The sequence below is a fragment of the Saccopteryx leptura genome, chromosome 3 (assembly GCF_036850995.1).
Source record: "Saccopteryx leptura isolate mSacLep1 chromosome 3, mSacLep1_pri_phased_curated, whole genome shotgun sequence".
NCBI classification, from domain to species: Eukaryota; Metazoa; Chordata; class Mammalia; order Chiroptera; family Emballonuridae; genus Saccopteryx; species Saccopteryx leptura.
In genome coordinates this window covers 120,212,633-120,236,472 of record NC_089505.1, presented here as the reverse complement: position 1 = coordinate 120,236,472, position 23,840 = coordinate 120,212,633, and the positions used below count along the sequence as shown (strand labels likewise).

Genomic DNA, 23,840 nt, shown 5'->3' with positions numbered 1-23,840 from the left:
TGCTGGTGGGAATGTAAACTGGTACAGCAGCCATTATGGAAGATAGTGTGACAGTTCCTCAAAATATTAAGAATAGTCTGACCTGTGATGGCACAGTGGATAAAGCATCAACCTGGAATGCTGAAGTCGTGGGTTCGAGGCCCTAGGCTTACTCAGTCAAGGCACATACAAGAAGCAACTATATGCTTCCTGCTCCTTACTCCACCCCTGCTTTTCTCTCTCCTTTCTCTAAAAATCAATAAATAAAATCTTAAATAAAACATACTAGGAATAGAGCTACCATATGACCCAACAATTCCTCTACTGTGTATCTGTCCAAAAAACTTGAAAACATTGGTAGGCAAAGACACATGCACCCCATGTTCATTGCAGCATTATTCATGGTGGCCAAGATATAGAAACAACTAAAGTGTCCCTTGATAGAGGATTGGACAAAGAAGATATGGTACATATATACAATGGAATACTACTCAGCTATAAGAAATGATGACATATTATCATTCACGACAACATGGATGGACCTTGAGAACATTATGCCAAGTGAGATAAATCAGAAAAAGCTAAGAACTTATATGATTTCACATATAGGTGGGATATAAAAGTGAGACTCATGGATGTAGACAGAAGTGAAGTGGAGAGAGAGGAATAAAGAGGGACAAATACACAGTGATGGAAGATTATTTGACTTTTAATAGGCACACAACACAATTAACAGTTCAAATGCTATAGAAATGTTTACCTGAAACCTGTGTACTCTTACTGACTGATGTCACCCCACTAAATTTAATTTCTAAATAATAAATAATTTAAAAATAAGTTGAAAAATGCTACAGCTAATTAACATGGGGTGCATATATTCTCTCGAATTAATGTTTTGCGTTTCTTTGGATATATTCCCAGAAGTGGAATTGCTGGTAGATTTTTTTTTAAAGATTTTAATTATTGATTTTAGAGAAAGGCAGGGAAGAGGACTGGGAAGCATCAACTCAGTGCTTCTCTTATGCGCCTTGACTGGGCAAGCCTGGGGCTTCATACCAGTGATCTCAGTGTTCTGAGTCGACCCTTTATCCATTGCGCCACCACAGGTCAGGTCATTGCTGGTAGGTTCTTCAGGTAGGCTGCTGGATCATCTGTTCTGCTTTTGGATGTTCACTAGGCATCTCAAATTTAACCTGTCTAAAAGCAAAATGTTTTCTTCCTGCTTAAACAAGCTTCTTTAAACATAGCCTTCTTCATTTCAATAAATGATAATTCCTTTCTTCTAATTGCTTAAGATAAAAACCTTGAAATCATCTTAATTTTATCTATTTCTCATAGTCCACACCATTAGCATATCCTGTCAGCTCTTTCTTCAAAATATATATGTTTAGAATAACACTATTTCTCAGTGTCTCCACTGCTACTACCCTTGTCCAAAACACCATCATCTCTTGCTAGATTCTTTTAATAGACTCCCACCCAGCTAATCTTTTTACTTCTATCACTGTTCACTTTAAATCAGTGGTTCCCAAGCTTTCTTGGGCCACAGACCGGTTTAATGTCAGAAAATATTTTCACGGACCAGCCTTTAGGGTGGAACGGATAAATGTATCACGTGACAGAGACAAGCGTCAAGAGTGAGTCTTAGACGGATGTAACAGAGGGAATCTGGTCATTTTTAAAAAATAAAACATCGTTCAGACTTAAATATAAATAAAATGGAAATAATGTAAGTTATTTATTCTTTCTCTGCGGACTGGTACCAAATGGCCCATGGACCGGTACCGGTCCGCGGTCCGGGTGTTGGGGACAACTGCTTTAAATAGTCTCTTCTCAATCCAGCAGCTAGAGTGAGCCTTTTTATTTATTTTTTTATAATTTTTTATTTTATTTTATTTTTTTACAGAGATAGAGAGAGAGTCAGAGTGAGGGATAGACAGGGACAGACAGACAGGAATGGAGAGATGAGAAGCATCAATCATTAGTTTTTTGTTGCGACACCTTAGTTGTTCACTGATTGCTTTCTCATATGTGCCTTGACCGTGGGCCTTCAGCAGTTCAAGTTACCCCTTGCTTGAGCCAGCGACCTTGGGTCCAAGCTGGTGAGCCTTGCTCAAACCAGATGAGCCCACGCTCAAGCTGGCGACCTCGGGGTCTCGAACCTGGGTCTTCCGCATTCCAGTTCGACACTCTATCCACTGCACCACCACCTAGTCAGGCTAGCTAGAGTGAGCTTTTTTAAAACACAAGATAGATGATATCATTCTTGTCAAAACCCTTGTGTCTCCCCATGTTAGTAAAAGCCAGAGTTTTTACAGTGGCTTATAGGCTGTTATATGATTTAAGCTCCTTTTGCATATATATTTTTTTTTTTTCATTTTTCTGAAGCTGGAAATGGGGAGAGACAGTCAGACAGACTCCCGCATGCGCCCGACCGGGATCCACCCGGCACGCCCACCAGGGGGCGATGCTCTGCCCACCAGGGGGCGATGCTCTGCCCATCCTGGGCGTCGCCATGTTGCGACCAGAGCCACTCTAGCGCCTGAGGCAGAGGCCACAGAGCCATCCCCAGCGCCCGGGCCATCCTTGCTCCAATGGAGCCTCGGCTGCGGGAGGGGAAGAGAGAGACAGAGAGGAAAGCGCGGCGGAGGGGTGGAGAAGCAAATGGGCGCTTCTCCTGTGTGCCCTGGCCGGGAATCGAACCCGGGTCCTCCGCACGCTAGGCCGACGCTCTACCGCTGAGCCAACCGGCCAGGGCTGCATATTTTTTTTATTGAATTTATTTGGGGTGACACTGGTTAACAAAATTATACAGGTTTCAAGTGCACAATTCTACAACACACCATCTGTACACTGTGTTGTGTGTTCACCAGCCCAAGTCAAGTCTTCTTCCATCACCATTTATGCCCTCCATACTTGCTCCCTCTCCTCATATCCTTTTACATCTCTTATTTCATTTTCTACAACTCTCCCTTTTGCTAATTCAGCCCCAGCATCACCAGCCTCTTTGCTGCTTTTCAAATATGTCAAGCTTGTATCTACCTAAGGTGCTTTGTACTGTAAAACTTTCGTCCCAGATATCTGCTGTGCTAGCTCCCGCACTTAGTTTAGGACTCTGAACAGAGTGGTTTTTCTTGTGCAACATATATATAATAGCAATTCCTCTACTCCCAGACTATCTCTCTCTTTTTTTTTTTTTTCATTTTTTTGAAGCTGGAAACAGGGAGAGACAGTCAGACAGACTTCCGCATGCGCCCGACCGGGATCCACCCGGCACGCCCACCAGGGGCGACGCTCTGCCCACCAGGGGGCGATGCTCTGCCCATCCTGGGCGTCGCCATGTTGCGACCAGAGCCACTCTAGCGCCTGAGGCAGTGGCCACAGAGCCATCCCCAGCGCCCGGGCCATCTTTGCTCCAATGGAGCCTTGGCTGCGGGAGAGGAAGAGAGAGACAGAGAGGAAAGCGCGGCGGAGGGGTGGAGAAGCAAATGGGTGCTTCTCCTGTGTGCCCTGGCCGGGAATCGAACCTGGGTCCTCCGCACGCTAGGCCGACGCTCTACCGCTGAGCCTACCGGCCAGGCAGACTATCTCTCTTTATTCTGCTTAATTTTTTTCCCATAGGACTAATTCCTATTTGATAATTATTTATTTTTATATTCTATCTTGATAGAAAATTCTTTATCTTTTTATAAGCTTAAAGATGGAGATATATTCCTCATGTTCCTTAACTGGAAGTTCCTTGAAAGTATGGAATGTAGGTGGCTTGAGTATCACTATATCCACTTAGAGTCATATAGTTCTTGGTCCATAGCAGATGTTCAATAATTTTTTTTGAATGAATTAGTGCCTTTTAACTTTCCTATAGGTGAGAGGTTAGTTTCCATTTATTGTGAGTATATGTGTGGGTATACTCACTTATAGGAACTACATATGACTGTGTGGTCCTTTTAAGGTACATATAGGAATAACTCTTTATTCATCTAAATACTGACCTTCAAACCATTATTTAATTTAAATCAGTCCACAGATTTAAACATATTGTGTTTGACCTTTCACAGATCCCAGTGCCTCATTTATCATGTGTAATAGCAAGGCATAAAGGGTAGAGGCATCTCCCCACCTTCCCTGACCTGCCTTAAGTCTGCATGCTGCTATAAGAAAAGTTGAGTCAGAACTGTGCAGTATATTGCTAAGGTAGAGTGAATCAACCTGGTTTGGTTTTAGATTCTACCTTATAGGATGTATAAAACATTTTGATTTTAAGCGTTGGTTACAAATTATCTTTTAAGGGACTAAGGATAGGACTCAGTAAAAAACTATTCAAGAATCTAATTATGGCCCTGGCCGGTTGGCTCAGTGGTAGAGCGTCGGCCTGGCGTGCAGAAGTCCCGGGTTCAATTCCCGGCCAGGGCATACAGGAGAAGCGCCCATCTGCTTCTCCACCCCTCCTCCTCTCCTTCCTCTCTGTCTCTCTCTTCCCCTCCCGCAGCGAGGCTCCATTGGAGCAAAGATGGCCCGGGCGCTGGGGATGGCTCCTTGGCCTCTGCCCCGGGCGCTAGGGTGGCTCTGGTCACGGCAGAGCGACGCCCCGGAGGGGCAGAGCATCGCCCCCTGGTGGGCAGAGCGTCGCCCCCTGGTGGGCGTGCTGGGTGGATCCCAGTCGGGCGCATGCGGGAGTCTGTCTGACTGTCTCTCCTCGTTTCCAGCTTCGGAAAAATACAAAAAAAAAAAAAAAAGAATCTAATTACACTCCTCGAATATAAATGGCTCTTCCAAAGCTATACTTTGTAAAACAGTTGAATGAAAGCTGAGTAATTTACATATTGTGATGGAAATAGTCATTTCCAAGAATTATAAATAAATATAAAAGATAAAACAATGTAAGGTGCTAGATAACTTACTCAGCTTTAAGTCATTCATGGAAACTTGGCTGGATAGCTTGGTTGGTTAGAGCATCTTCCCAAAACTCAGAGGTTGCTGGTTCAATCCCTGGTCAGGGCGCTTACAGGAACAGTTTGATGTTTCTCTCTCTCTCTCTCCCGTCTTGCTAAAATCAATCAGTAAAAAAAAAAAGGGAAAAAATAATTCAAGGAGCTTAATTTTGTTTGGTCATTGACAATAAAACCTTGAGCGTGTTGGTCAGGGGTCCCCAAACTACGGCCCGTGGTCCCCTGAGGCCATTTATCTGGCCCCCGCCGCACTTCCGGAAGGGGCACCTCTTTCATTGGTGGTCAGTGAGAGGAGCACATTGACCATCTCATTAGCCAAAAGCAGGCCCATAGTTCCCATTGAAATACTGGTCAGTTTGTTGATTTAAATTTACTTGTTCTTCATTTTAAATATTATATTTGTTCCCGTTTTGTTTTTTTACTTTAAAATAAGATATGTGCAGTGTGCATAGGGATTTGTTCATAGTTTTTTTTTATAGTCCGGCCCTCCAACGGTCTGAGGGACAGTGAACTGGCCCCCTGTGTAAAAAGTTTGGGGACCCCTGGTGTTGGTGATTGTGTGACAAATGTTTATCATTGCCCTTCATAGAGAAATGGCTTCTGCTTCCCTCCATGGACACACAACCACATAGTTTTAGGTCCTAAAGAGATTGTTTCTTTTCTTCCTTAAAATATATTGATAGAATTGAAATTAGATAATTCATTTAGAAAATAAAAGATAATATAGTATGGTATTTTTCTTAAGTGATTATTTTTGCCAAATTTGTTGATACTGAATGCTATATATAGGTATGTTGACTTTTAATAGGTAAGATATTTGTAGACAAAATAAATACATAGTTGTAAAAATAACATTATATTATATATACTTTTACACATAATTATGCCTTTTCACCTGTTTCAGCTTCAATAGAATAAAACTTGTTTATTATGTGACATTAAGCTTTCATATCTTCACTTGAAAGTAGTACTTCAGTAGAATGTTGGGGAAAAAACACCTACAGTTGTTGTCTTGTTGTTCACAGGAAGGGAGGCAACAATAAGTTAATAAAGATCTATCATCGAGATGGTAAATATGGCTTTTCTGATCCTCTGACTTTTAATTCTGTGGTGGAGCTCATTAACCACTATCATCATGAATCTCTTGCTCAGTACAATCCCAAACTTGATGTGAAGCTGATGTACCCAGTGTCTAAATACCAACAGGTATGATCACAGAAGTTCTTGATAGCTGTTCAATAAGTCATTACTTAACAGGATCATTTGATTTTAATTTACCAGGCTTATCAGTTAAACACAAAAAAGAAGTCTAGTCATTTAAAATATTCTACTGAAGATTTAAGAATTTTAGAACTTATTTTATGGCAACTATTAATAGCTTGTTGCAAATATTTATTAACTTTATATAAAATACTTTTATTTATGTTTTCTATTTATACTTTATTTTTTAATTTTTAAAGTAGTAACTATTTTGTTGTTATATAAAGACTGATCTTGATGTTAACAAAAGGGTTTAGTGCTTTTGCAAGCTTGATATTAATCCAGTGGCTTAAACTTATTTAAAAATAAATAGATGTGAAAATTCATGTAAGAATTGTTGACATTCTTTATTTCTTTTGTTTACCTGCATAGGATCAGTTGGTAAAAGAAGATAACATTGATGAAGTAGGTAAAAAACTGCAGGAGTATCACTCTCAGTATCAGGAAAAGAGTAAAGAGTATGACAGGCTATATGAAGAATATACCAGAACATCCCAGGTTAGTATATTTTCATTATTTAGGCCAATAAGTATGCAACATTAAAGTTATATATATTTTTAATTCCTTAAACCTTTAGCTATCTTAATATCTGAAATAGCCTTTTTTTTATTTTTTAGCAAGAGAGAGACAGACAGAAAGGGAGAGAGATGAGAAGCATCAATTCTTTGTTGTGACACCTTAGTTGTTCATTAATTGTTTTCTCATATGTGCCTTGAGGGGGTGGAGCAGGACTCCAGCCAAGCCTGTGACTCCTTGCTCAAGCCACTGACCATAGGATCAGGTCTATGATCCTACTCTCAGGCCAACAACCCCATGTTCAAGCTGGATGAGCCCACGCTCAAGCCAGCCACCTCAGGGTTTTGAACCTGGGCTCTCAGCATCCCAGGCCAACTATCCATTGCCCACCACCTGGTCAGGCTGAAATAGCCTTTTTGAAACTTTGATATAAATTCCTCTCCCATTCATAAATCACTTTTTTATTGGTTAAGGATATATTTTATATTAGTTAGTATTAACTGATAAAAGATTTGAATGCGCCTGACCTGTGGTGGCGCAGTGGATAAAGCGTCAATCTGGAAACACTGAGGTCGCCGGTTCAAAACCCTGGGCTTGCCTGGTTAAGGCACATATGGGAGTTGATGCTTCCAGCTCCTCCCTCCCTTCTCTCTCTCCCTCTTTCTCTCTCCCCTCTCTATAATGAATAAATAAAATCTTTAAAAAAAAAAAAAAAAGATTTGAATGCAAGTGACCAAAAAAAAACAAACAAAAGTCTCAAATATAAATGTATTTTTCTTTTATGTATAGGAGGTTTTATGGCAACTCCACAGTCATTAGGGCGTAGGGTTCTTCTGTTTTGACGCTTTGCTCTCTGTGGAAGTTGGTTTACTACAATATCAGCCAAAACAACTATATTCTAGTAAACAAGAAGGAAGAATAGGAACGAGAAAGAAATGTTCCCCCCCTTTTTTTTTACAGAGACAGAGATCGAGAGTCAGAAAGAGGGACAGACAGGGACAGATAGACAGGAACAGAGAGAGATGAGAAGCGTCAATCATCAGTTTTTCATAGCGACACTTTAGTTGTTGATTGACTGCTTTCTCATATGTGCCTTGACCGTGGGGCTACAGCAGACCGAGTAACCCCTTGCTCAAGCCAGCGACCTTGGGTCCGAGTTGATGAGCTTTTGCTCAAACCAGGTGAGCCTGCACTCAAGCTGGCAACTTAGGGTCTCAAACCTGGGTCCTCTGCATCCCAGTCCAACACTCTATCCACTGCACCACTGCCTGGTCAGGCTAGAATGTTCCCTATTTTTTTATTTTATTTTTTACTATATTTCTTTTATTTTTTATTTTTTTATTTATTCATTTAAGAGAGGAGGGAGGGAGAGAGAGAGAGAGAGAGAGAGAAAGAGGGGAGGAGCAGGAAGCATCAACTCCCATATGTGCCTTGACCAGACAAGTGCAGGGTTTTGAACCGGCAACCTCAGTGTTCCCAGGTCGATGCTTTATCCACTGCGCCACCAGAGGTCAGGCATGTTCCCTATTTTTAAGGCGACTTGTGAGAAGCACACACTACTTCTGCTTTCCTCCCAGTGGCTAGACCTAGCTGCAAGTAGGTCACAACTTGCTGCAGGGGAGCTGGAGAAAGTCTTCTATAACCATCAAAAAGAATGAGAGGCCTTGGCCTGTTGGCTCAGCGGTAGAGCGTCAGCCTGTCGTGCGGGGGACCCGGGTTCGATTCCCGACCAGGGCACATAGGAGAAGCGCCCATTTGCTTCTCCACCCCCCCCTCCTTCCTCTCTGTCTCTCTCTTCCCCTCCCGCAGCCAAGGCTCCATTGGAGCAAAGATGGCCCGGCTGCTGGGGATGGCTCCTTGGCCTCTGCCCCAGGCGCTAGAGTGGCTCTGGTCGCGGCAGAGCATCGCCCCCTGGTGGGCAGAGCATCGCCCCTGGTGGGTGTGCCGGGTGGATCCCGGTCAGGCGCATGCGGGAGTCTGTCTGACTGTCTCTCCCCGTTTCCAGCTTCAGAAAAATACAAAAAAAACAAAGAAACAAAAAAGAATGAGAGAGGTCTGTATTTACTCATTTTGAGTGATTTCTAAGATATATTAAGTTTTAAAAAAGCTATATAAAAAATATGTGGTATACTGTCACTTATGGTTAAACGAATATAGAGGATGATATATGTGTACATGTTAATATGTGCTCAGAATGTCTGTGATCAGAAACTGATACATCATCTCAGTAAGTTAATTAAGGCAGTAAAAGCCCAGAATTAGAAAACTTACCTTTTACTATATATCCTTTTATATTGTTTGATTTATTATTTTCTGTGTGTATGTATTACCTTCTTAAAATATATAAAATGAACTGAATTAGAATTAAGGAGATTTATTTTCTAATCCTGGTTATGTTAAAAATTGCTATGTCCCTTGAGAGAGTCTGTCTGTATTTTAAGTTCCCATCTGTAATACGGAGATAATGGCAACACCAGCTATATTTAAGTGTGTGTGTGTGTGTGTGTGTGAGAGAGAGAGAGAGAGAGAGAGGAAGAGAGAGAGAATGAATCTAGTTAAAAAGATCAGTATAATTATCCAAAAACATTTATTGAATACCTGGTCTAGGCATGATACTTATGCTTGACTCCAGAAATGCAGAGGGAGAAATGAAGTCCTATACTTCAAAATTTTGAGGTACTCTGACAATATTTGTTAAACACAATGTGTATTAGTTAAAATGTCATACTTTAATCCCTTTCCTCTGCATCAAGCAAAGCCATAATAGATTACTGTATTTGTGTGTAAAGATATACACACAAATAAAGGTTTTAACATGTGACACTATGTTTAACCTCTCAAAGAATATTGAGTAAAAAATGCAAAGGAATACATATAATATGAGTCTGTTTATATAATGTACAAAACCAGATGTTAACTATTTTGAATGGGAATATAAAGTAGCAAAAACATAAATAATCACAGGGAATGATCATCATAAAGGATAGTGTTATCACCAAGACAGCGGAGATGGATGGAAAGAAGCAGAGTTGTGCTCCAGAAAAGATGCACAGGGAGTGTCTGGGGTGCTGGTAGTGGATGCTTATTTTATAATAATATGTTAAATTGTGCATTTATTTTATGCACTTATATTGTATCTCCCACTAAAAGTGATCAACATTAAAAGCGCATGGTTGTATGCAAAACCAATATGAATATTTCTATAAAGCAGAGGTGGAACAGGAATCCATAAATAATAACCATAAATGGAACTTTCAGATCTGGAAATAAACAGAAGTAACTGATAGTTGGACCTCTCTGGTTGTTTCTTATCAGTTTTCTTTGCTGATTTCTCCTTTCTGACCTTGGTAATCTTTTCTTTTCTAGTTACTCATTTACTCTCTGGTGATTTCAAACAATCTCATGGTTTTATATACCACCTATATGCCAGTAACTCCCAAACATGTATATTTTGTCTTTTTAACTTAACTCTAGACTATATCCAACTGCCTATTAGCAGCTTCACTTGGATGTTTAGTAGATATTAGAAATTTAACATGTCCAATATTGAACTCTGATATTTCACCTCAGGACTGGTTCTACCTTTTGCCTTTTCCATTTCAGTTGAGAGCAATCATATTTTTTTTGCTTCGGCAGAAATCCTTGAAGTCGTTCTAGTAGACTCTTTCTATTATTTCTATTAAACCTGTTATACCTTTCTATTATACCTATTCCATCAGGAATTCTTATTAACTTAATCTTTAGAATATGCCCAGAACTTACCCCTTCTTACCACATTCATTATTAATACCTGGATCTAAGCCACTATCACTTCTTGCTTTGATTTACCACAGAAACTTCCTAGCTGGGCTTCCTCCCCTTATCCATACTCCTTTTCCCTGATTAATTCTCAACATAGCAGTTAGGTGATACTTGTAAAACATAGGTGACATCATAGCACTGCTTTAAGACCCAGTTTTGGTTCCACGTTTTACACAGACTGAAAGCCAGAGTTGTTTCAATGATGCCCACAATGATCTGTGCCCCTCTTTCTCTTGGAACCCATTTCTTTCTTTAAAAAATTGAATTTATTAGGGTGACACTGATTCAAAAAATCATATGGGTTCCAACTGTACAATTCAGTAAGATACTGGAACTCATTTCTTAAACTCTTCTTTGCTGTGCTGCAGCCATACTAACCTCCTTGTTGTTCCTTGAATATACCAGATGTGTTTCCTACCTTTGTGTGTTTGCACTGGCTGTTTCCTTGCCTGAAACGCATCCCTCCTTTTCCAGATAGTCACCTGGCTAACCCCTTCACCTTCTTTAGGTCTTTGCTCAAATATTGTCATCAAAATAAGTCCTACCTGACAACTTTATTTAAAATCGCAACTCATATTCAAACCTTACTTTCTCACTCTACTTTTCTTTTTTTTTAAAAATATTCTCTGTTGCCTTTTTTATTGTCTTTATTTTTTTCTATTTTTTATTCTTTTATTTTTATTGAATCCAGAGAGAGCAAAGGGGGTAAGGGGGAGACAGAAGCATCAATCTGTTTCTTTATGTGCCCTGGCTAAGGACTGAACCAGCCACCTCTGCATTGCAGGACAATGCTCCAGCCAAGCGAGCCATCCAGCCAGGGCTACTTTTCTTTTTTCCATAATACTTCTTACCTTCTAACAAACTATGTAGTTTACCTATTTATAATGTCTGTATAACCCCCTAAACTATACATATTAGGAGGGCAGAAATTTTTAAGCTTGTTCACTTGTATATCCCAAACACTTCAAATAATGTCTGGATATAGTTAGTGTTGAATTATTTGTTGAATGAATTTTTTTTTTTTTTTCATTTTTCCGAAGCTGGAAACGGGGAGGCAGTCAGACAGACTCCTGCATGCGCCCAACCGGGATCCACCCGGCACGCCCACCAGGGGGCGATGCTCTGCCCCTCTGGTGCATCGCTCTGTTGCATCCAGAGCCATTCTAGTGCCTGAGGCAGAGGCCACAGAGCCATCCTCAGCGCCCGGGCCATCTTTGCTCCAATGGAGCCTCGGCTGCGGGAGGGGAAGAGAGAGACAGAGAGGCAGGAGAGGAGGAGAGGTGGAGAAGCAGATGGGCGCTTCCCCAGTGTGCCCTGGCTGGGAATCGAACCCAGGACTCTTGCACGCCAGGCCGACGCTCTACCTCTGAGCCAACCAGCCAGGGCCTGTTGAATTAATTTATGCAAGATAATGAGCCAAAAGATTTCCACTTTTGGCAAGGGTATGGAGTCAGACTCATGGTATGAAGGTAGAGTATAGGGGAGGGCTAACCCTCCTGTGAAGAGCCACTAGAAAAAATGGCCACAGTTGCATATAGCTTTGGCTCATACATACCTGCATTTCTGCTTTCCATATGGCTGGAGTAAGGAGAGAAAGTGCCACATGCACACATGCTTAGTAACATTGGGGATTTCACAGCAGATAATGAATTCTGAGCAGCTGATATGAGACTGGGTTCTGGACTTGGAATCCTTGTTGGAAAGTTGGGTATGGGGGTTGTAAAGCCAGTAGGCATGGCCACCATCACAGCTGCCTGGCCCATGCAGGTTTGCATTGGATTCGGGCAGTCAGTAAAGAAACAACAAAGCCAAAAGCTGATGGGCCATCATCTTTAATCCTAGCTTGTACCAGGCAGGCAAGTAAAAACACACACTGGGCTCCAAAACCCACTCATTCAGTGCTTACGAAGCTACTGACTTTTTCTGAGTTTCCTAGAATCAAAGGTTTCTAGCTCACCAGACGTATTCACCTCTGTTCCCCGTCTCCTTCCTTCTCCCTGCACAAACTCTGCACAAACTGGCTTCTCACTCAGCACTCCACCACCTTGGCTGCTTCTCCTGGCCTCCTCCACTTGGCCTTTCTCTGCTCTCCTCTCTAATGCTAATCTCAGGAACCGAGAGAGAGAGCAAGCTCCCAGTCTGCCCCACTTTATAGTGTAGAAACCAAAACCTTTAATCCAATATACAAACAAGGAAGTCTCTGATACAAAGTCACTTATCTGAGGCATAATGGGATTCCTCATGAGAGTGCACCACCTACATCAAAAAGGGTGGAAAAAAAAAAAGGTGGGAAAGGCTTAGTTCTAAAACCAAGCCCCAGGCTACAAGGATCCTGCCTACCCACAGCCCGCCCCCAACACACATTAATACAATCATGCCCATCCCAAGCAATCACCTGGGCGATGGGCTTCCACGTGGGCAGCACCATTTTTAACAAAGTGAACATAATATATTTTATCTGCCCAATAGGGGGCTAGATGGAGGCAATCAGAAAGCCACTAGTAGGTCGAAGCTTGAAGAGGGTTCAGTTTCTCTATGTGAGAATTCAGAGCAGGACTAGAGATGAGGCTGAGCACAAAAGAGCTGTGGAGGCTTAAAGTTTTGGAAGGTAGGGGAAGAGATGGAGGGATCCAGTGATCAGTAGTATGGGAGATGTCCTGGGACAATAAGTGTTAAAGAGACATTAAGTAATTGACCTCTTCTATTTATAAGTGTTAACAGTGTTTATAAAGGCCCTGGCCAGTTGACTCAGTGGTAGAGCATCGGCTCGGCATGTGGAAGTCCTGGGTTTGATTCCCAGCCAGGGCACACAGGAGACACAGTGACCATCTGCTTCTCCACCCTTCTCCCTCTCCTTTTTCTCTGTCTCCCCCCCCCCACCACCACAGCCAAGGCTCCACTGGAGCAAAGTTGGCCCGGACGCTGAGGATGGCTCCATGGCCTCCACCTCAGAAGCTAGAATGGCTCCGGTTGCAACAGAGCAATGCCCTGAATGGGCAAAGCATCGCCTCCTGGTGGGCATGACAGGTGGATCCCGGTTGGGCGCATGCAGGAATCTGTCTCTCTGCCTCCCTGCTTCTCACTTCAGAAAAATACAAAAAATAAAAAAAGATGTTTAAAAGACAAACAGTATTTATAAATGTTATAGACTTTCTCTGTATTTCTATGAAGTCTTAGATAAAATCTAGATTGCTTTGATGTAAGTGAATTTTTCCTAGAGAATGAGAAAGAGATGGTGTATCCTGAGTCAGAATTGGCACAGGGTGAGAAGAGATTGAATATGGGGATATTTGACATCTGGATTATGTATAGTTAGGAGGAAGAATGATAAGAGTTAGTGGTGGATTGGAATAAGAATCAGGGATTTGGCAATGAGATCACTGGTGACCTTGGAAGAGCCATCTCTGTGGAACAGTCAATGCAGAAGCCAAAATAGAGTGAGCTGGAGTGTGAATGAGAGATAAGGAAAGAGAGAGAGAGCCATATAAACTCTTTCAAGAAGCTTAACTATGACTGAGACAATTTAGGGTTAGGATTTTTTTTTCAAAGTGGTATAACTAGGACTTAGTATGTTGATGAGAATGAACCGTTAAACTGGGAGAGTTAATGATGTAAGAGGGGCTGGCTGGCGTGTGATGGATGAAATACCTAGAAAGGAAGAGGAGGTGAGACCCAGAGCACAGGTAGATAACGGGAGGAGCAAGAGGGATGTAGCCCAGCAAGTTTCAACTGGTGAGCTGCAAGAATTTTAAAAACATGTAATACCTGTCCTGGCTAGTTAGCTCAGTTGGTTTAGAGCATTGTCCTGAGAACTCCAAGGTTGTGGGTTTGATTCACAGGGCACATATAGAAGCAACTAGTGAATGCACAACTGGGTGGAGCAGTAAATGGATCTTTCTCTCTCTTTCTCCTTCCTCCTGCCTCCGTCTCTCTAAAATCAATCAAAAAAAAAAAAAAAAAAAAGCAATACCTGACTGTTTAGTTAGGGACACTGACCTCTTTTTCCTTAGATTGTCAAAAAAAATGGTGACAGCCAACAAAACAATAGCTGTCCAGTGGGAATGAATCAAAATTATATCTATTTTTTTGTCATATCAACAAAATTTATTTTTTGATGTGCCACAGAATTTTAGAAATTAGTTTATGTGTGCCATGAGATGGAAAAGGTTGAAAGTTGCTGTTTTAGCCTTTTGAAGTCAATCTTTTATGGAATTGTAAAAAAGTAAAAAAAAAAGAGATAAAGTGTATGTCTCTCCTTTTTCTCTCCTGTAGGAAATACAGATGAAGCGGACTGCAATTGAAGCTTTTAATGAAACAATTAAAATATTTGAAGAGCAGTGTCACACACAAGAACAATATCGCAAAGAGTATATTGAGCGATTCCGCAGAGAGGGCAATGAAAAGGAAATTGAACGGTAAATCTACCTAATATCTCCAAGTACATCAGTGAGACAAGATGTCTTTTCTTCCCCAATAATTTCTGTTGTGTTTGCTTTTACCCCTCAAACTTCACAGTCCTTCCATACGGAAATACTTTCTGTTACCAGCCATGACACCACACTGAACCTCTTCTTTCCTGTGTCCTTTCTCCATCCTCCTAAATGTAAACTCTTGCTCACTCTGTAGGAATCAACTTAGACATGACTTTATCTAGAAATCCTTCCCTGATTCCATAGACTAGTTTGGGGCCTTTTTGTTCCTACCCCTACAGTATTTGGTCCTGATCCCTACTGTAACATTTACTGAATGTCCCACTCACTAAACTGTGAGCTTGTTGAAAGTAAGGATGTTGGCTTATTTTCTCTGATGGTTACAGCACCTGTTATGGTGCCATAGAGTACATAGTGGTGCTCATTGAATATTCGTTGAACTGAAAATCAACAGCAGCAATCTGAGAATAAATTGGACGTGGAACCAGATCATGGGCAGGAAGAGCAGCCTGATTGTTACAGGTGACTGCAGTCTTTGTGAACATCAGGTTAAAAAATGGTGAGGGCCTGAACCAGAGCAGTGGTAAGGAGAGGAGGTGGAGTTAATGGAAATGCTGAGGACTTGAGGCCTGAGCAGGAATGATAGGTGTGGGATAAGTCAAAAGATTATTCCTAGTGACTAAGGGATATGAGTGACTAAGGGATTGTGTTATCCACCATAGTAGAGAGTATGTGAGGAGAGTTAGGGTTTGGAACTGTGAGTTTGAGCTTCTTGACAGAACCCAGATGGAGTTGTCTAAAAGGCTGTTGGATTTGGAACTCAGGTTACAGAAAAGACTTGAGAGGCATGAGTGTGCAGGTAGCTGATGGTAGATGCTAAGAATGAGATTACACAGGGAGAATGAGCAGCATGAGAAATTTTGGATCCTGCAACTAAAAGGCTATTTTAATCCTTATCAAAGCAAATTTAGTAGAATATTGTAAGAATGAGCCAGGTACCAGTGAGTTGAGGAGTCAAGAAGTGGATAACAAATAAAAATAAGTCCTATGCAAGGGAAAAGCAAAATTATTTCTCACGTTAGCACCAAACCCTTAATGAACTTCTTTGTGCAAAAGAATAGGGCTAAGTGCTATGAGGCAGTATAACTTAATGGTTAAAATCATAGGCTTGAATATTAACTGTGACCTTGGGTGAGTTACTTAATTCTTTCTTCCTCCATAAATTATGGATAATATCTTGTTGAAATGCTATGAGGGTTAAGTGATACACATACATATTCATGATCCAGGAAGGCATGTTTATGTGTGTGTCTTGGCATATACTATCAATAAATGGCAATTCATAATGAAGAAATAGAAAAGGACTTATAGTTTAGTTGCAGTGGGAGGTAAAGTAACATAATGACGTTGTAATAGTAATATAAAACCACATATTGAATGACAAATGAGTAGTGTAGGCAACTGTTGCCTTAAGGGTTCAGAGCACAACAAAACTGTGTGCTAGAAAAGCTTATGGCCGTCATCTACTAGTACTTACCAAGATGTACCAGGCATTGGTTAGTCCTTCTACATGGATTGTCACATTTAATTTTCATAGTAACCCAGTGAAGTAGGTATTTTAAACGAAGAGAAAATGAAGGCACAGAGAATTTATATAACTTAACCATAGCCACATGGTAAGTGGCAGCCAGAGACTCAAACTTCAGCATGTTAATTGCAAAGCCATTTCTCTTAACTGCTATATTGTATTATCTCCTGATATTACACATGTAGTTTTACTTGTTCAATCTTGGCTTGATCCAAAGCCCAAACAGGGTCATCAAGATTCTTGCTCATACTCTGTCTTTGGTTCCATTTTTCTCTGTATTAGCTTCATCCTCAGGCAGGCTTTTCCAGTAAGATGGGATTATAGCAGCTGGGAGTCCCTAGAATCACATACATATTCATCATTTAGCAATCTCAGTAGAAAGATAATCTCTGTTTACAATAGTTCTAGCAAAAGTCCTAGAATTGACTCTCATTGAGTCCATTTGGGTATTACTCCTATTCCTGAACCAGTCCCTGTGGCCTGAGGGCATGGATAGGATGGGATGTAACACTTTTATTGGCCAGGCTGGGTTGTGTGGATGTTCACTCAGAAATCTGAGGTGGGGGCAGGGAACTTGTACTATAGGGACCATCAGGGTGCTATTACAAGAAGAGTGGGAATTGATATGGGCCAAGTAAAAATAGCAGATGTCTACCACACTTAAGATATCAGAACTCTGCTCACACTACAGAATGCTCTGCTTGGTTCCTATTGTAGCCTTAATATGTCAAATATTTTCGCAGAATTATGATGAATTATGACAAATTGAAATCACGTTTGGGTGAGATTCATGATAGCAAAATGCGTCTAGAGCAGGATTTGAAGAAACAAGCTTTGGACAACCGGGAAATAGATAAAAAAATGAACAGTATCAAACCTGACCTGATTCAGCTGCGCAAGATCCGCGATCAGCACCTTGTGTAAGTAGTGTGGGCCTGTACGGGAGGGAACCACCAGCCCCAGATTACTGCTGGCACTAGAATGTTAGAGGTAGAACAACAGATTTGTAATTGAGAACTGGCCAGTGAAATAGATAGAATGTAGGAAAACATCCCTGTTAGTAATAGGGGTACCAGGGCTTTCTCAAAGTCAATGTACGGGAGCAGTCTAGGACTCTAAACCAAACAGATGCCTTACAAATCTCAGAGTGGCTGTGACATGAGCAAAGTGATGCAGCTTAAAAAGTATAGAGTAATGTTTGCCCATAACATGAAAACTGGAAATTTTGGTTATATAATAGAACTACAGAAATAGAAATCATCCCTCATGGGCACAGGCAAGGACACTAAGAGTGCAGGCCTATAGATAAGTATACAGAACAATCTATTAAGGGGTTTTTATATTTAAGAAATGAAATTCTGGCACTGGCCGGTTGGCTCAGTGGTAGGGCGTCAGCCTGGCATGTGGATGTCTTGGGTTCTGTTCCTGGTCAGGGCACACAGGAGAAGTGATGATCTACTTCTCCACCCCTCCCTCTTCCACCCCCTCCCCTTGCCACTCCCACCACCATGGCTTGATTGGTTTGAGCGCATCAGCACTGAGAATGACTCCATGGAGCCTCCACTCAGGCGCTAAAAATAGCTTGGTTGTGAACATGGCCCCAGGTAGATCGTAGTAGGGGCTTATGCAGGAGTCTGTCTCTCTATCTCCCCTCCTCTCACTTGGAAAAGAAGAAAATAAAATTCTGTATTTAAGTAATAAAGAATGTGTTGATAGCAGGCATGAAAGATAATTCAATCTGAAGAGTGAAACCCAACTTTTTATTATTATGGAAAATGATATGATTTAGCTAAATACAAAGATATTATACAAATATAGATAAAAAGATGTATTATCAGAACAAAATGTGTGGGTTAGGTTTTAGGACAAATTACTACTTCAGAGAGAAAATCTATGAGAAAGGAAAATATATTAGATTTAGTTCTAGGTTATGAATAGACTATTATTTATGAATTGTTTGTGGATTTTATGCATGTAAAGTAACTCAATTTGAACTCCTGGCAGAAGACAGAGTAAAGACCTCTGACTGTGTTTTCTATAGACATCTGGCTTTCTTTGTGTTTGAAAGGGATAGGGGATAAAATACAAGCTTAGAAGTTAGAACAGCGGCTGTTGAGTTTCAGTAGTGGAAAATTTAAGTGATTGTTTTGAGAGAAACAATTATACCTACACTATACTGAGTAGTTTTTAGTAACACTCCTCTTTAGAGATTATTTCAATTTGCTGTTGTGGCCTCCAAAAAAGTCAAGCCAGTACACATAACATAGAGAAGAGTTTTGGAAACAAGGTAAGGAAGTGCTCTTACCTAAAATCAGAGTGTGCCTGCTCTTGGGTTACTTATATGGTTCTGGTCACATAATGAAGCTGAAGAAATGCCCAAGAAGTCTTTGCCATGGACCAAAGGAATGAATGGAAGAACTGCCCTGGAAAACAATGAAATATTAAGAAATACATCTTCCCAAGGGGCATGAATAAGTGTGGCAAAGTAGACCCTTAAAAGTTCCCGTAATGAGATAAATAAGCTAAATATAAAAGATAGTTTAGATAACATCATGGGTGATAAGCCATGACCTGCTAGTAAATACACTTACAGTGTTTAAGGAGACACAGACAGCTTCACAAAGGATAGTTCAGTGTTCCACAGTGCACACTTTGATGTTTCTAACAAAGACAATATTAGGCTTGGTGGGCTGGATCTGTCCAGTGCCGAGATTGTCTGGTTGTAAATGTGTGCTGCATATAAGCATATCTCTTTGGTCCTGTTTTGATGTTGGAATAGGTTGGAGTTCTGCAGTACCCAATTTGAGATTATCATTAGTTCACCAAGCCCCTTTGGGTGTGGACATTTCCTGACTTCCTACTGCAAAGCCTACAAGGATTTTATGAGATTCTCTGCTGAAATCCCAACTGTAGTGTTTCTAGGATATTCTTGGATGCTTAAATGTAGAATTTCATTTCTTAAACATAGAATAACAAAATCCTTTAAAAAAAAAAGGAATTTTTTTGAAAATCCTTTTCAAAAAAAGGAATTTGGATGGTCATGTGCAATTCATTGTCATCAGAAGCTAATTTTATTGATTACCATTTAGTTTTCTTGGTATTCATAAACTTAAGTTTAAAAATTCAAAATAGCCTGACCAGGAGGTGGCTCAGTGGATAGAGCGTCAGACTGGGATGCAGAGGACCCAGATTCGAGACTCCGAGGTTGCCAGCTTGAACATGGGCTCATCTGGTTTAGCAAAGTTGGACCCAAGGTCGCTGGTTTGAGCAAGGGGTTACTTGGTCTGTTATAGCCCCATGGTCAAGGCACATATGAGAAAGCAATCAATGAACAACTAAGGTGTCGCAACAAAAAATTAATGATTGATGCTTCTCATCTCTCTCTGCTCCTGTCTGTCTGTCCCTGTCTATCCCTCTCTCTGACTCTCTCTGTCTCTGTAGATTAAAAAAAAAAGTTTAATATAAAAATTCAAAATAAAAAAGCCTGAACAGGCAGTGATGGAGCATTGGACTGGGATGCGGAGGACCCAGGTTTGAAACCCTGAGGTCTCCAGCTTGAGCATGGGCTCATCTGGTTTGAGCATAGTTCACCAGCTTGAACCCAAGGCTGCTGGCTTGAGCAAGGGTCACTCAGTCTGCTGTAGCCCCCCGGTCAAGTCACATATGAGAAAGCAATCAATGAACAACTAAGATGCCGCAACGAAGAATTGATGCTTCTCATCTCTCTCCCTTCCTGTCTGTCTGTCCCTATCTGTCTCTCTCTCTGTCACAAAAAAACCCCACACCAACTTACCATAACAATACAGGTACATTAATGAGTTTTGAATAATATGTACTAGGGGAGTTTGCAGCTAAAGCAGTTCTGTAGAGAGTGGTATGTTCTGTTATTTCTTTAAACAATTTTATTGCGATATAGTTTATATCTCATACAATTCACCTATTTCAAAATGGGAGCAGTAGTTCTCCTATTTTTTTTAGAAGAGAATACTGAGGCATAAATAGAGGCTGGTCAAAACTACACAATTAGTAGGCCTTTTGATTTTTAGACCTTGGGTTTTTCTTCTAGAACACTGTCTTTATGAATGATCTAGGCATTACTCAGTAACAATAAGATAAATATGAATTAACATACTAAAGTTACTTAAACTTTCTCAAAATCATTTTTAAAAGCTAGTCAGGTCCTGGCATTGTTAATAGATGTTTAAGGATTCAGAACTATGTATTAATATTTGAAATGGACTTTTGGGAGATTAGAAAAATTGCAAATGTGAAAAGGCAGGACACCATCATAGATGAAAGGTGGATCAAAAATATTCTTCTACTTCCTGGATTTCCTTGGTGTCCTAATGTTCTTTGTGGGAGAAGCAGAGGCTCAGTTTAAGAAGTTGGTGATTTAAAAAAAATGAGAACTCAAGAAAAATGTAGTGTGGTTTGTTCATTTCAAGCCTTTTACCTAGTGTGCTTGTTTCTTTGATAAAGGAAAGATCAGTTTTTCAATGATATAAAACTCTAGATGATAAGAGTGTTTAGAGGAGGTTATGTGGATATTTTGTTAATAAAAATGGTGATAGAGCCTGACCAGGCGGTGGTGCAGTGGATGGAGCGTCGAACTGGGATGCGGAAGGACCCAGGTTCGAGACCCCAAGGTCACCAGCTTGAGTGCGGGCTCATCTGGCTTGAGCAAAGCTCACCAGCTTGGACCCAAGGTCGCTGGCTCTAGCAAGGGGTTCTCGGTCTACTGAAGGCCCGCGGTCAAGGCACATATGAGAAAGCAATCAATGAACAACTAAGGTGTCGCAAGGAAAAAAACTAATGATTGATGCTTCTCATCTCTCTCCGTTTATGTCTGTCTGTCCCTATCTGTCCCTCTCTCTGACTCTCTCTCTGTCTCTGTAAAATTAAAAAAAAAAAAGGTGATATAGGAGGGGTTTTATTACTAAATAAATTCTATCAAGATCATGTTAGTTGTTTTCTAGCTTCACTAAACATATACAGTACAATGAAATCCAGGTTGAAGGACATGTCTTACTGAGAAAGGCCATGAAATCTGTCTAAACTTTAAAATTAGGTGTGATGCCAAGTTAACTAGTGTATTTGGGGTTAGAGAGATACAAGATGACCGTAGAGTTAATCATGAAGATTTATTAAAAACAGTCTACCAGCAAATATTTATTGACTATTGAATATTTTATGTGCTGTCACTCTTTTTAGCATTGGGACTAGTCATGAGCAGGTCAGACCCCTTTCCTTAAAGCAGCTTACATTTTAGTGGGGGAGACAAACATTAACAAATGAAAATAGAAAAACAATTGCAGGCAAGTGCTATGGAGGTGATAAAGGACAGAGAGTGGCCGAGGGGATTGCCTTAATTGGGACATGAGGATAGTCCTCCCTGAGGAGATGAGGTTTATGATGAGATTTGAATGATCTGGAGCCTGGTTGGGGATGACAATGAAAGTGTTATATTCCACTCAAGTTTTAGACCATTGGCCATCTCAGTGGTTTATATCATTTTATATCTAAAATGTTTCTCTATTTTATTTTTTCTTAAATTTTTATTTAATTTTTTGGGATGACATTGGTTAATAAAATTATACAGGTTTCAAGTGTACAATTCTATAGTATATCATCTGTATATTGCATTGTGTGTTCACACCTCAAGTCATCTCCCTCCATCACTGTCTACCTCCCTTTACTTTCTTCCACTATCCTCACTCCCTTTCCCTCCTGTAGTCCCCACATTGTGATGTGTGTCTGTTATAAGTTTTTTTTTCTTTGCTTATTAATCCTTTCACATTTTTCACCCAGGCCTCGAACCCCCCCTCCCCTCTGACAGCTGTCAGTCTGTTCTCCATATCTATGAGTCTGTTATTATTTTGTTAAAATACTATGATTTGCCTGGTAATGAACTAAATTTGTATTAGTTATTCAGATTGCCACCCTTTCTTGTGGCTTAGCTTATGAAATTGTTTTAGAATTTTAAACTCAAAGTAGTAGATCATACAGGAATTGAGTCCTTTGGCTTAGTGTGACACCGCACTGTCCTAACTAATGATTTCAGCGACACATGTCCCACTGTATTTGAGTGTATGTTTGTGCTTCTAGAGGTGGTAAAACCTCTAGAAAAGGAAAATGAAAAGTGAGAGAAGTGCCTCATTTCTGTTACCAGACAGGGAACCTAGGCCTTCAGGTCTGCTAGGGCTAGCAGGTAATGCGTGGGTTCTTGGCTTTGTGTAGGAATAATTTCACAAGTCCAGGTGATCTTGAGAGTAAGTTTATTATAAAGTTGGGGACAGTGAAAATGAGGAAGGCGCTAGAGTAGAAGAAGCAGCAGGAGAGAGGCTGCCTTGGCTCTCTAGAAGCCTTGTGGGGAAGAAGTGAGTGGAGAAAAGGGGGTCTTGGAGATAGGTTCATGGGGTTAGCCTGGGCCTAGCTGCTGCTGTCCACTGCTCCTTTGGTTGCAAGTCTTGTGAGGACCCTTAGAATTTAGGAGATGCACATCTGGGGGTGGGGAGCAAAAGAAGAAGGGGAAGGGAAAGGTGCAGGGTGTGCTCTGAGGAGGGAGGGCACGCTGGGTTCTTTGATTTGAGGATTTTTAAAGACTGAGAGTTTAGGGGAACATATCAACAGAAAATTCATTAGCCTTTTCCAGGTGAGCCCCCTACAAGGCTGTGGTCTCCACTAATCAGCCAGCCCCAGAGCACAGGCTCATTAGTCATTGTAGCTGGTCCTGGCATCTCCCACCTGGGCCTGGAACTAAACTACAGCTGAGGCCTTTTTGCAGAAAGTTGAAGGAAAAATAGTGGAGAAACTAGTTTAGGAAGGTCTCTGGCCACTCTCAGTGGGGATGGGGAAAATAAGAGGTTCCTGGACTCTGGAAGTTTGGTTGGTTTGAATGTGGCTACTTTGTCCAGGCAATGTGCACAGATACTGACACTGGCATCTTCTCTCTGGCAGATGGCTCAATCACAAAGGCGTGAGACAGAAACGCCTAAATGCCTGGCTGGGAATCAAGAATGAGGATGCTGATGAGTAAGTTCCCTTTGTGCCTTTCTGTTAGAGGGCTTTGTTCCCAATATAAGACATGGGCCTTCTGGCGCTGGCTAGTTGGCTCTGTGGTGGAGCGTCAACCCAACGTGTGGATGTCCTGGGTTTGATTCCCGGTCAGGGCACACAGGAGAGGCACCCATCCGCTTCTCCACCCCCTGTCCCCCTCTCACTTCTCTTTCTCTTTCTCTCTCTCTCTTCTCTTCCTCTCCTGTAGCCATGGCTCGATTGGAGCAAGTTGGCCCCAGGCCCTGGGGATGGCTCCATGGC

At 41.2% G+C, this 23,840-nt stretch overlaps 1 protein-coding gene across 1 annotated transcript in view; it reads left to right on the top strand.

Annotated features, from left to right (window-relative positions):
- Positions 1-23,840, top strand: part of PIK3R3 (phosphoinositide-3-kinase regulatory subunit 3) — a 97,467-nt gene that overhangs the window by 68,686 nt on the left and 4,941 nt on the right. The window contains exons 5-9 of the mRNA XM_066376161.1: positions 5,954-6,134; positions 6,561-6,686; positions 14,778-14,920; positions 17,267-17,443; positions 23,481-23,555. Of these exons, the coding sequence (XP_066232258.1) occupies positions 5,954-6,134; positions 6,561-6,686; positions 14,778-14,920; positions 17,267-17,443; positions 23,481-23,555 (702 nt within the window). The remainder of the gene's footprint in view (positions 1-5,953; positions 6,135-6,560; positions 6,687-14,777; positions 14,921-17,266; positions 17,444-23,480; positions 23,556-23,840) is intronic.